This window comes from Arachis ipaensis, chromosome B8 (genome assembly GCF_059453495.1).
Source record: "Arachis ipaensis isolate K30076 ecotype BB chromosome B8, ASM5945349v1, whole genome shotgun sequence".
In the NCBI taxonomy this organism is placed as follows: Eukaryota; Viridiplantae; Streptophyta; class Magnoliopsida; order Fabales; family Fabaceae; genus Arachis; species Arachis ipaensis.
Genome location: NC_142443.1, coordinates 60,764,656 through 60,778,321, shown reverse-complemented (window position 1 = coordinate 60,778,321; position 13,666 = coordinate 60,764,656). Strand labels below are relative to the sequence as shown.

The window sequence follows — 13,666 nt, the reverse complement described above, 5'->3', positions numbered from 1 at the left end:
TTGAAAGGAACAATACACTATACTTTGTTGTATAATGGTGAACCTTCTGTTTTAGAAGGATATACAGATGCCAGTTGGATAAGCTATACAGAGGATCATGCATCAACAAGTGGTTGGATCTTTACCCTTGATGGGGGTATTGTTTCTTATGGATCCAAGAAACAAACTTGCATAACGGACTCTACCATGGCTGCAGAATTTGTTGCTTTGGCAGTAGCAAGCAAGGAAGCTGAATGGCTTAGAGATTTATTACATGAAATTTCAGTTTGGCCAAAATCAATGGCACCAATCTCTATACATTGTGATAGCCAAGCAACATTATCAAAGGCTTATAGCTAAGTTCATAATGGAAAATCTAGGCACATTGGAGTAAGACATAGCTATGTTAAAAACTTTATTGGTAATGGAGTTATATCTATAAATTTTATAAGGTCAGAACAAAATCTTGCAGATCCTTTGACGAAAGGATTGACAAGGGATTTGGTGTTTAAAACATCAAAAGGGATGGGACTAAAATCCGTATTTTAAATAATTACTAATGGTGAAAATCCAACTCACACTTGAGTAACATCAAGTCTTGAGTTCAATGCGGTAAAGTACACTATTAGAATAATTGCAAGTACTCATAATTATTTCTTTCATCCCAAGGTAAAAAGTACTTGGAACCAAATGCTATAAAGGAACAGGATGAGCTTTGCTCTTAATAGACCTGTAGCAAGTATATTATTGCTGAAGTATTTAATTATGGGATACTTTTGATAGAGTCTACCTATATGAGTGTGAATTGAGGCCGGTTCTTAGAGTTAAGATTTTACTCTTAAAACACTCACGAAAGGATACAAGGCACAAGGTCATGTAGTATACTAAATGTGTCATATTTAATATAATATCTAAATGATACCGAAATTTTATTTGTCATCAGTGCACGCTTGTTCATATTAGTTAAATGGTTCAAAGCTTGTCTACCATTTTAAATTCGGATGAGTGAATACCACTGGTTACTAGGTAAAGGTTCAAATCGCAAGATACCTCTACTGAAAGCATAAAACTTCCAGAATGATAGGATTGAAAAGGAATTTTGAAAATGATGGGGGATTGTGAGATATATTTTCAAAATATGTGAAAAGCTATTTTGAAGACTTACATCTCTTCATAGAGTTGTGACTTATTCAAAAAGTTATGCCTGTTAAAAGGTTACAATTATTTGAATGGTTATGTCTGTTAAAAGGTTGTAACTATTTGAAAAGTTGTGCCTGTTGAATACGTAGCCGCATGTTGCATGTACTCTGTCTCTATAAATTTTTCTCATTTCATTATTGCTGCTGAATCCATCTCAACACTTTCTTTATGCGCAAAAGAAAGAATAGAGAATATTATTCTGTAAATTATCATTTAGTGTAAGGCCTGACTGTGTGAGTGCATAAACAAGTCAAGTGTTCTTCATTGTATCCTACAGAAAATTTGCCAGTAACCCATTTTGTACACTATTGTATATTGGTGGGGCGAATTAAGCCTAAAGAAAAGTGTGTGTAACACACGTCTTGAAGAATTGCGCTATTTGATTCACTATCCCCTTCTCTCATAACTCACAAGAAAAACTTTTAACTTACCTTTACTTACCAACTTGATCTTGTTGCACTAAACAACAAAAATGTGTTAACCATTCCATGAAGTATGTGTTTAGATAACCCAAAATCCTAATAATTTTCTCTTGGTCTTCAATCCAAAAACGACGTCGACAAAAACGTGCAGATTTATAGTGATTTTAATTTTTCATGAATTTTCCATTGCTGACTTAATGATGAAATTTTTGCTTATTTCTTTTTATGAGGATCAACAATCAAGTAACATTTCTATTCTATTTCTTTTTTTTCTTCTTCATCCTCTGGATTAAATTTTCCCTTGTTATAGTAGTTAATTTTCTATTAGTATTAATCAATCATACAAATCGAATCTTAGTCATAGAAATATAAGTTAAAATTGAATATAAAGGTCTATAAACCATTTTTTCTATAGAAGAAAAGGATGTGGATACAAACAGAAAAATTACATTAACCAAATTTACACCATGTAAAAACAATAAAAAATATTGCATAACTAAATATATAACCTAAAAAAAAGTAGATTAATCCAACCAATTCCACTTGCATAATAGAAAGAGTCACAAGATTCTCTCTCTAGCGAATCGAATTAGTCAAAGGTGGGCATCAATAAGCCCATGCTAAAATTTCAATTAATTACGAACAATGTCCCTGCCAGAAAATTTAAAATAGAAATCCAATAGCTCAATCAACATGTCCAAATAAGAACTTTTATGTCTAAACGGATAGACTTTTCATTACAAAAAGGTTATATCCATTAAGTTGTAAAGAGTTAACCATAAATATCACTACTTCACAAATACCACCTTGTTCTAGGCCATCGCAAGAAAAATTATAGAAAAATCAAAAAGATAAATTTTGAACAAAAACAATAATAAATTTGTTAGAACCGATAAAAACAAACAGAAACAAAACAAAATGGTTTGCCTATTGCTGTATTTTTTAATAAAAATACTATTTAAAATCCTTTAACAAATTAATCTCACCGCAAATTAAGTTTAGCTTTTGTTAATGGAAATTTTTATGGACAATAAATAACAAGGGGACACGAAAGAAACTCAAATGATACGTATAGAACGCCAATGAGCCTTAGCTTAAGTGGCATATGTTCCCCTTTCTTACTAAGAGGTTTCAAGTTCGAGTTTCATCTAGTGCAAACTTGACCAAAAAAAAAAAAGGGAATATCATGTATGGGGATTGTCCAATCTATCGACCAAAAAATATAAAATAAAATAAAATAAAATGATAGGTATATAACAATAACAGCAGCCACACCTTATCCTTGTCCGATTAGGCTACAATGCTACATCCATTGAAGAATGTCATTATATCGTCATTCAAATTGAAATGATATTCTCCTTTTATGAGAGGAAAAGCACAAAAAAAAACATAAAAACAAAAAAAAAAAGAAAAAGAAAACAAAAGGAAAGATGTACACTATGACAGTGTTGGTTAGTGGGTGTGTCCAATCTAATACAGACACTGGCACACGTCTACCATTTGGTTGGAGAGACAATTTTTTAAGACACGATAGTACACAGTTACACATAATGGACGTGTATTTTGTATCTCTTCTGCAAGTTGAGACAGATTTTCTATGTTGGACACAAATTCTTCCCCAATCGTTTCTTCCTTCTCCTTTACTCTCACCAATATACTGTCCTCCTCCTTTACTCACCAATATACTGTCTTTTGCTTCTCTCTCATGACAACAACATCTAATCATTCCTTCCTTCTCTCTCTCCTTCTCTTTCTCTCTCCCTCCTATTTAAGCCATTCACGGTATTTTCCATACCATCTTGCAAATCTAATCTCCTTGAAAAGAAGGCATCAACACCATCATTTCTTGGAGAAGACATAGCAGCTTCTATAACTTTCTTCTTTTCCTTTATTTTCATTTTTTTTTATAATAATTTATATCTAGATTTTGTTATTTCTATATTTGAATGAATAAATGGCCAAAATCGTCCTTGAAAGATACCCCGATTTTTATTTTGGTTCTCGAAAGATAAAGTTAATCGAAATTGTCCCCGAAAGATACATTAGTCACGTTAGTCCTTCCGTCAGTTGGATGATAATGTGGGGGCTAATGCCACGTGTCACAAGATGATTGATTGACGTGTCAACTCAGTGACACCTGGCATGTCACGTGTCAGGTCAGTGACACGTGGCATGCCATGTGGCACTTGACATGTAAAAAGGTTATTTATAATCAAAATAGTCCTTGAAAGTTCAGACGTAAGTCATTTTCATCCCTAAAATTTTAAAAATTAATCAAATTTGTCCTTATATAATTTTTTTTATTTTTTCTTGATAATATTAAATTTAAAATATTTTTTGATACTACTAATTTTAATAGAAATGTAATTGACAATAAAAAAAATTAGTAATTGTATCTTTTCTTCTTAAAATTTTTTTCAATAAAATTCTCTCTCTCCTTTAATTCTTGTCAAAATCTCTCTTATTCTTTTCTATTTTAAAATATTTTTCTTACATTATTACATTTTGCTGGAATATATATATATACTCAAAATTGAAATGTAAGTATTTATTAATCTAAACAAAGTTATATGCTCAAAATCAAAATTTATGTATGTTAACCTAAACAAAGTTAATAAAAATTTATACATCTTTTTTTTTTCATTACGGTATTACTTTCATTTAGGTTAACATACATAAATTTTGATTTCGAGCATATAACTTTTTTAAGTTAACAAATACCTACATTTCAATTTTGAGTATATATATATATTCCAGCAAAATGTAATAATGTAAGAAAAAGGTTTTAGAATAGAAAAGAATAAGAGAGATTTTGACAAGAATTAAAAGAGAGAGATAATTTTATTGAAAAGATTTTTGAGAAGAAAAGATACAATTACTAATTTTTTTATTGTCAATTACATTTTTTATTAAAATTAGTAGTATCAAAAAATATTTTAAATTTAATATTATCAAGAAAAAATAAAAAAATATATATAAGGACTAATTTGATTAATTTTTAAAATTTTAGGGATGAAAATAACTTACGTCTGAACTTTCAAGAACTATTTTGATTATAAATAACTTTTTTATATGTCAAGTGCCATGTGGCATGTCACGTGTCACTGACCTGACACGTCAACCAATCATCTTGTGACACGTGGTATTAGCCCTCCACATCATATGCCACGTAGCACTTAACGTGACACATCATCATTCAACTGACGGAAGGACTAATGTGACTAATCGTGTATCTTTTGGGGACGATTTCGATTAACTTTATCTTTCGAAGACCAAATTGGAGATCGAAGTATCTTTTAGAGACGATTTTGGCTATTTACTCATATTTGAATTGTTAAAAATATTGATAATGACTACGCGACCGTAAATGTAATGTTACTGTGATATGGTATTGATGATGGAAAGAGAATAATAATATTGACATTTTAATATAATTATGACTTGTGTATTGTATTGTGTATTATTTACCAAACAAACCAAAAAAGAATTGTATATAGTCATGTCTATATCTATTTGTGTATTTATGTCTGTCTTATTTTCTTCCACCCATTAACCAAACACAGTCTATAGGTACATTGTCAGATTACAATTATTTGTAAGCGAAGAGAGTTCTTCACCGCTGGCTGACATTTATCTATAATCCTACATCAATTTCTACAGCTCAACAAGGCTTTTGATGCAACGACAACTTTTATTGGACTAATGAAAAACCAATCCAACATCTAATATAGCATCAAAACTGGAAATGAAGATTGGAGAAATATCCAATATAAAATAATGGCTTTAAATATGCATACAAGAATGATACTCATTTCTCGGAGAAGGAACTTAAGCTTGTGTCAGCTTCCGCCGCCTTAGTTTCTTCCCTGGCTTCTTACATAGGAGTTGTGTGCCAACAGCTTCTTGCCAGAGGTGAACCGCTCACCCTGTGACAAACAGACGTCAAGCTGGAGAATCTTCCACATCCAACATGTGTGTGTTTCAATTAACTTGTTTTAAACTCAAAACAGCTTATAATCAAGGGTTTCATCAGACAGCTTTAAAAAAATATATAAAGAAAAATAATATCATTTCTATTTTCTCCAAGATGTGTGATTACCAAACATGCTGCAAAGCTTCATTCGTTACTCAGTGGTGATTCTTAAGAGTAATTTTGAAGGTCTTTACACATTTGAAGAAATTGCAATTTATGTCATACATAGAAAGGCCCAAGTTCCAAGCCATTTAGATTTCTATTTTCTAAGCAGCAAGTCAACAACAGAGCTTCTCAAGGGCAGGGGGCAGCTGCCCTGCCAAAAGCTTCTCGTCAAAAAGCTTCTTATCATCCTATGTCACTGTTTCTAAGAGACCATTTATGCAAAGTCCAAGTTCAGTTGTTTTTCATATCTATTTTTTTCATATCTATGTCCCTTGTAGCCATTTTTTTAGTTACACGTCAGGGAATATACTATATGAAAACAAGAACACTCATAACAGCATTAAACATCTAACTGAAAGGTTCTCTATTTTATCATGGACAATACTGAGAGAGACAACCAGAACAAACCTTGCACATGGATGCTGCTGACTCAGATTCCAGAGTCTGCACTGGAAGATGTCCAAGTGACTGGAAAGAATCCAGAGCTTCCAAAGTCAGCTGCCAGCCACACAAAGCTATGGTACCAAGACCAGAACTGGAGGTAGGATTATGACAACCAGCAGCAGCAACATCCCCATTCACCCAAGGACAGCAATCATTATGCAGTTTGATGGGGTCAAATTCAACACCCCCATTTACGTTCTCTCTATAAGGAGTCCCTGAAGATTAGAGCCAATTGCCCAATTGTTATTGTTAACGCACACTGCCACTAGAATAGGAAGGCAGACAATCACGTGCGAGATGTCTTAGATGAATTAGTCAGAATTATATTAAAAATTTGGAGCAAAAAGAGGTTCTACAAATAGGACAGAATGTTTGGGTATCCGCAGCACTTGATTTCAGCACAAGATTAGAGACTTTGCTAGTGTGTTTAAACAAATGAAGTTAACTTGTTTAAGAACAATCACAATTGACTCCCTAATTATTAATGCAACCACCAAGAAATCAACTTAATTCACAATGAAGTTATATTTCATATTTCATAATGTAAGAACATTATAAATAATGAGTTATGAATGTAAAAACAATTATTAATATGTAATATTGTCCAATATCAACAATTATATGGCACTATAAATGGGATGGAAGAGAGGGGGAGAGGGAGTCATTCCAGCCATCCAAATTGCACAATGAAGGAGAAGGATATTGATTAGCAAAATTTTCAAATGAAATATATCACCAAGAGCAATTTTGAGAATTTTCTGTCAATAGAATTGATCTGATATTATGACGGAACATTAACAGAATATCTGCCTCCATATTAGCAGAATATTCGCCCATTTGAATCTGCAAATTCTACGGGATTTGCATCTATAATTATGCATTCAAATTCTGTGGGATTCTGCAGTTGTAATTATCTATTTATCAGGTTAAACCAGCTGTAGGTTAATGAAGCTTTGCAGGAGTACAAACTCTGTGTTCTCTTATGTATGACATAAATTGCAATTTTAGCATTCTAATCTGCAACATTACCCTTGTTCCTCATTTTGGATAAGTTATTTCCACTTCACTCAAAACCATTTACACAAAATAGCAGAATAGCTAAACCAAAGCAAAATAACAGTTAATGCAGTTTTAATAAATGTTATACCATTTAAAAAGTATACAAATATTGGGCGGGAAATGAACAGAGTCCATAAGAAACTGGTATCAAATAGGTATAAACTTGTATAGTAACAAACAATGGGATTAGGAAGAACACCAGATGCCCAGATTAATTTCCCTCTCCTGGTATGTTTATTTTCTGTATAAATCATATGAAAAAAGTGCACACCAAGTATTTGGCACCCTCCAAGTTTTGTTCTATTCCAAAATTCTAAGATAATCTCCTCACTATCTCTCCCCTTTCACTTGTATGCCTCTCACCTCTCCCATAACAGAATACTTTTCTCACTCCACTACATTGCCAGCTTGACAAATTAGTTACAAACATGTCATTCTGAAATTGTTACTTTTGAAATTGACCTTAGAATTTTCTAATAGCCTAATAACTTTGTATAATTGAATGGGAACTTTGGGACAACAGTTAAGTTGTCTCCGTGTGACGTCACGGATTCAAGCCATGGAATCAGTCACTGATGCCTGCACCAGGTTACAATGCCTAAATTATTATACCATTTGGATGCAACCCTTCCCTTGAAATTACATAATGCAGGATGCTTTGCATTGGGCTGGCCTTTTTTCCTTTAAATAACTTTGTACAAATGAGCATCACATAATTTCTTCACTAGAGAAACTAGTTATCATATTACAGTAATATGATTCAAAAACTCAGTGAATAACAAGCAAAAGAGAGATCATCATCTTCAGTATTGAGTGAAAGAGAAAAAATAATCAAAATATTATAATTAGACATACCCACAACATCTGCAAGTAAAGAGCTTGATTCATGGCATGCACCATCATCCTTCCCATTCTGAGTGACTTCTTCTTTGGATACTTCATAGGCAGAACACATGATAGCATTGCAAGAAAGTGATGGGTGGGCACCATTTTCATGGCCTAGCATCTGCAGACTGCTATTTGTCTTCTCACTAATTTCAATGGATTCTACCTTTGTTAAAACTAATATTTTTGAGCCACTATCAGTCCTTGGGGTAGATTGAGACACCACAGCTTGACTATCTCCTTGAGGATCTCCTTTACTAGCTTCCTCAGGCACAAAATCGACAATAAGGCCATTTGAACGTCCAAATTCAGCATCTTGGCCCTGATTTTCAATTACTTCAGCAATTGGTTCAACATCACCTAAACTATCACCTCTATGAACTGAGATATCAGTTCCATGAATTTCAGTTTCATGACTTGTACCCATGCCAACACTTCCTCCACTAATACCAAAGCTAGGCCCATCCCTAGCTTGTGCAGTTAATATCTCAGTGTTCAAAACTTCTCCACAAGCATTAGAACTGCTAACACCTGTCTCACCTCCTGCTCTTTCTAAAAGTGGTTGTAAACAACCACTCTGCTGTCCTTGATAACTGCTATTTAACTCTGATGTTTCATTCAAATCAACAGAAGGGAAGTTGACGTCATTAACATCTACAGGACAATTATCAACACTTTCCATAGATTCCTCATCTGAGCTGTGATAAACTGTATTCATCGCAATAATAGAGGAAGCATGGGTGGAATCTCTAGTAGATGGATTGCCAACAACGTGATCCCTTTCTGGATTTGCTTCGTTAACCATATTAGCATCACCTTCTATTTGAACATCTAATGAATGGTTGGGTAGAGAACGAGAAGGTTTTCGTGGTGGAATTAGGAATGCCTCTGAATGAGTAACATCACGGGCTCGCTTAAAAGGGCCAGCTGAATGCTGTTGACCACCAGTGACTTCATTATTATCACCGTCAATTATAGTTCTTTCAGCACTGCCCACCTGTTGTGGCTTGCTAGATGTGGTTACACCATCGTCCAACTTGCGCTTGCGGGCATTTGGGCCTTGTGGTTCATAAGATCCAGAGCGACCACCGACCTCACTTCCAGAGGGACGTCCAGCCATTAAATCCCTTCCTTCGCTGGTATCTTGCACATGTTCCAAGGTTGAAGTCAAATTTATTAGTGAACCAGATGGCCCACTAGCCATTTTAAGATTTAAATCTAAACTTTTATTATATAAAAGTTGCCTTTTATCAGATGTTGTAGCCTCATCATGATCTCCAAATGGCTCTTTTTCAACAGCATCCACAGCAGCCCATTCATTGATCCCACTCGCAGCACTTATTCCTCGTGTTGATGCCATTTTCTTGCTTGTTTGAGGGGTATCAATGACACAGGGAGCCAAATGAACAGGCCGAGGGACAAGTAAGAAATCCCACACTCTAACTGTGGCTCCGCACAAGCTACAATCTAACAAAGGTGACCTAGATTCACAATTGAATTCCGAACCTAGTGCATCGTTGTCCCCAGCATCTATCCATGAAGTTGAAAATTCCTTCTTGCTTGGAGCCGAGCCTTTGGCTGGACCAGAGCTGCAACCATTTTTAGCAGATTCGGCAGACTGCTCTTCACAGTCGAGCACATTTGGAAGCCACCTTGGCTCCCATCCACAAAGACTTATGAGTTTCTGGGCCTATTGAAATGGAAGATTAATTTATAAGGATGGAAATAATAAAATGAGGGGGTAAAAAGGCTAGAATAGAATACACTTGATTAAACAATTAGATGAAAAAAGTTATCACAATAAAATCTTACATAAGAATATGAATTAAGAGCCTGTTCTCCAGCAAATCCCATTCCAGAAGCACTTTCTCTGTAGCCTATTTCCCCAGCTGTCTGACTTTGCGATTGAGCAAGAAACCGGTCAATTTGAGAGTTATGTGTAACTCGCATATGCTCAACAGCAGCCGGCGATACAACAGGGAGGGAGTAAAACTGCAGGAGTCCATCACACCGATCCTTATAACCTCCAATTAGAGCTGAAGGTGAAGTCGGAGGGAACTGCACCAAGCTTTCTGGACAGCTATTACCTCTCCAAGGACAAGTGGCTTTGTGAGCTCTATCAAGCTGTTTAGAAAGTTCTTCATTGGAACCATCAGCTTCAAAAGATATACAAAAAACAAAAATCAAAACCCAGAAAGTATCAATGGAATCAAATGACATAAAAAACAATATAAGGCAGTAAGAACCTAAAAAATTATGGGTAACAAGAAGGATATAGTAAGGTGATGAAATCAAATAGGAAATTAATGCAAGTCCAGTTTCAGCTATATTGTCAAGTGTCATCCCCGAAAATAGATGAGTTTCCAGAAAGATAGAAGTAGAACCAAGCTTGAGCTCCCAACCAAAACATGTCCTGTTTCCAAAAAGCACCCCAGACTCACCAGAAGCTTGCAAATTATATCTCATCTGATATATGTAACACAATACGTAACCAGTTAACCGCTGCTAGGAAACTAGCCAAAAGTGTCATTCAGAAGAAGTACATACACCAATATAAATTGATACTTATATACTAGAGTTTGAGTTTGGATCAAAACCTAGTGGCACAAGCAATTCACCAATATATATATATAAAGCAAAATTTCAGCCATAGCAATATGCTCACCTTCAAAAGAGTTAGCTGAGGATGAAGCAAAATCTAACTGTGCATGGCATACCTCACACTCAATCTTGGCAACATCAAGATTCACCCAGCCCCTTTTGGCACAAGCCAATGAGCCAGCAATCTGCAAAAGAAATATAATGATGTTATATGGCTGTTACAGGAATGTTATGTAGTGTTATTGTGTTAATAGATAAAATTATTTATTTATCTTTAACAAATTGTTTAAGCTTCTACAAAATCATTGTATAACATGGTATAAAAGTCTCTATGGCCAAGTACTGAAGATTTCAATCCTTGTTAACCCTATTCTTCTGAATGATAATGTATATTTTAGAATGAGACAGGTTAAACTGTGCATTGTCCAGGAAGCTCTTGTAGAGGGGGCATCTTAAGATACAAAGCTACGCATGTGCCTGTATTCAATAACTTAAAACACTCTTAAAAAGTTGATCCATGACAAGTAGTTAGTGATTTGTTACACATAGCAATAGGATGGTTAAACCTCTGTTGATATGGTTAAACCTCTCTCAAAATTCTCGTCTTGAATCATTTCTCACAGTTCCCTCTTGTCTCTCAAATATCTTTCTTTTCTTCACCACAATACGACAAATAACCAACCTACATAGAATCTTCTGAACACAAGTATAAAAGTCACAGCTCCCAAACTAACTGCTCCCAGCATAACACTCAGTTCTAAAACTTCCACGAACGTCAGTAACCATGCATTTTGCTTCAATTAATTTTTGCAAATCACTTCTTTCCATTTGTAAACTTTACTCTCATTATGATTCTGACCACAAACTATCACCAACAATACAAACTAATTGAAACCACATGCTAAACAATTCAATCACACTATAAGACCCCAAAAACAGAGAAGAATCTAACCGAACCTTGGGCATTTTTCCGGCGTGTTTAAAAGTGGAAAGGCGCCGGAGCAAATCTCCACGCTCCCAAGGCCTACACGAAAGGTTTGAATCCGAAGAGAAGCCGGCGGCAGCTGCCAAATCCGATTCGGCGCTTGATTTGCCATTCTGGCGGCCCTCTCCGTCAGAAGCATTCGCCGGAACGGCAGGCCACGAAGCCCCAGCAGAGCTGAAAGACATAAAAAAAACAAAATAGTAATAAAAATTACAAATTAGCACAAAAGAGGAAAATTGAAGAACCCTAGAGAAGAAATTAGAGAGTATGAAATTGAATTGGAAGTTTTTAAGGATAGGGCTAGAGAGAGAGAGAGGACCTAGCAGCAGGAGTTGGAGATGAAGAGGGAGGTTTGGGAAGAGAGGAATTGGGATTCGCAGAGGTGATACCATCTTCGTTCATCTTCTTCTACTACTTTAATTTTGATGCTTTTTTTCTCGTGTGTGTTCTCCTCTTTCTGCTTCCCTCCTGGTTTGTGTAGTTCCCTCTCATTTTTTTCTTTAATTGTACGGTTATACCCCCTGTTGTTCTTCTCCCCGGCTACTTCTGCTTGGACGCTTTTACCCCTTATGGACAAATTTCCCTTCTAAGTCAATTATAGGAAAATTTTTTAAAATAAAATAATTAATTAATAAATTAATCCTCATAACAAATTAAATTAACTTCATTTACATAATTTTTTAGTGCAAACTCGCGATTACTCCCACATATCTATTTATTATAATATATTAAAAAATGTCTAAAGTAGTATTATGATAAATAAATGACACAAAATTTTAAATTTCATATAAAATTATCACATCATTTATTCTAATAACATAGAAAAAAATATTTTTCTTAAAAGTACATTTATATTATTATAAAGACTAGCATTTGTGTAATGAATCTAGCATTAATCCTATAATTTTACATATTAAATTATCTAATTCTATAAAAAAAATATGATATAAAAAATATAATATAAAAATTATTAATTTATATCAATTGTCTATTATCTTATTTGAAAAAAATATTTTATAAACATTTTTTATTTATCTGTCAATTTATTTATAATAAATAAAAAAGAAAATCAAATAATAATACAATAAACTCTTGACATATTACATAACTTCTAATAGGATATAAACATTTTAGTTAAATTGTCATTTTATAATTTTTCTACCATTATATTATTTTTTATTCTTCTTATGTAGTGTTTAACCTTACCTTTTAATTTTTTTTACTCTTTATTTTTATGTAGGTTACTTTATATCTTTAATAGTAATGTTATTTCTCTTTAATATATACAAATTTATTGATAAAATTGAATTTGTTTTCTCTTTTTATTCTCACTTCTACTCATGTTTACTATATAAATCAACATTCATTTTACACATTTTTTTATCTCTTCTCACATAATCTTATGTCGCTACTCTTTCTCTTCTATCTTTGTTAATGTGTTGCATAATTATTCAAAAAATTTAGTTGATGACCATAACTCTTTATTTTATTTTACTAAACAATTTGCGGACTATATATTGAATGATGCATAAAACACTATAATGTATTATATTCTTACAATGTTTTTAAGTTTTTTTATGAGAAATTATTGGAGACCAGCACAAACACTAAATTGTCTTTAACAAATAAATTTTATCATTTCATGTGTGCAAATTTTGAAAAATATGGGTGCAAATCGTATTGATTCATATGTGCAAACTCTAGTAAATATAGATACAAACGTAAAGTACTAAATTGGTCCCCTACGTTTGGGGTGAATTCTATTTTAGTCCCCAACGTTTAAAGTGTCCTATTTATATCCAAAATAGTTTTGATTTGCATCAATCAAGTCCTGCCGTTAAGTGGGAGTGAAATAGTTAACGTTGTGTCCGACGTGGCAAACGAGAGGGGGCAGGGGCTAATAGACGTGTTTTGGTTCCCGCGTTTGGACAGAACGCATACTTACTCTGACTC

At 33.9% G+C, this 13,666-nt stretch overlaps 1 protein-coding gene across 3 annotated transcripts; it reads right to left on the bottom strand.

Annotated features, from left to right (window-relative positions):
* Positions 1–5,113: 5,113 nt before the first annotated feature.
* Positions 5,114–12,254, bottom strand: LOC107613097 (uncharacterized). 3 transcript variants are annotated; one of them, XM_088496156.1, is made up of 7 exons: positions 12,033–12,254; positions 11,686–11,887; positions 10,793–10,913; positions 9,940–10,283; positions 8,098–9,817; positions 6,148–6,398; positions 5,114–5,527 (listed from the first exon to the last, which is right to left on the bottom strand). In XM_088496156.1, the coding sequence occupies exons 1-7, from the start codon at positions 12,113–12,115 to the stop codon at positions 5,456–5,458; spliced, it is 2,793 nt and encodes a 930-aa protein (XP_088352282.1). In that variant the 5' UTR covers positions 12,116–12,254; the 3' UTR covers positions 5,114–5,455. The 3 variants fall into 3 exon arrangements, with proteins under 3 accessions (XP_088352282.1, XP_088352283.1, XP_088352284.1); XM_088496157.1 differs by having other exon boundaries at positions 9,940–10,593; positions 12,033–12,199; XM_088496158.1 differs by lacking the exon at positions 6,148–6,398 and having other exon boundaries at positions 12,033–12,251.
* Between the last annotated feature and the right edge of the window lie 1,412 nt (positions 12,255–13,666).

What these genes read in the sequence shown, in the direction of transcription:
- LOC107613097 (XM_088496156.1), bottom strand. Translation starts at nt 12,115, where the DNA reads ATGAACGAAGATGGTATCACCTCTGCGAATCCCAATTCCTCTCTTCCC. An exon ending in ACGCCGGAAAAATGCCCAAG is followed by an intron (nt 10,914 to 11,685) that starts GTTCGGTTAGAT and finishes TTTCTTTTGCAG; the next exon opens with ATTGCTGGCTCATTGGCTTG. An exon ending in CTCAGCTAACTCTTTTGAAG is followed by an intron (nt 10,284 to 10,792) that starts GTGAGCATATTG and finishes TATCTTTTGAAG; the next exon opens with CTGATGGTTCCAATGAAGAA.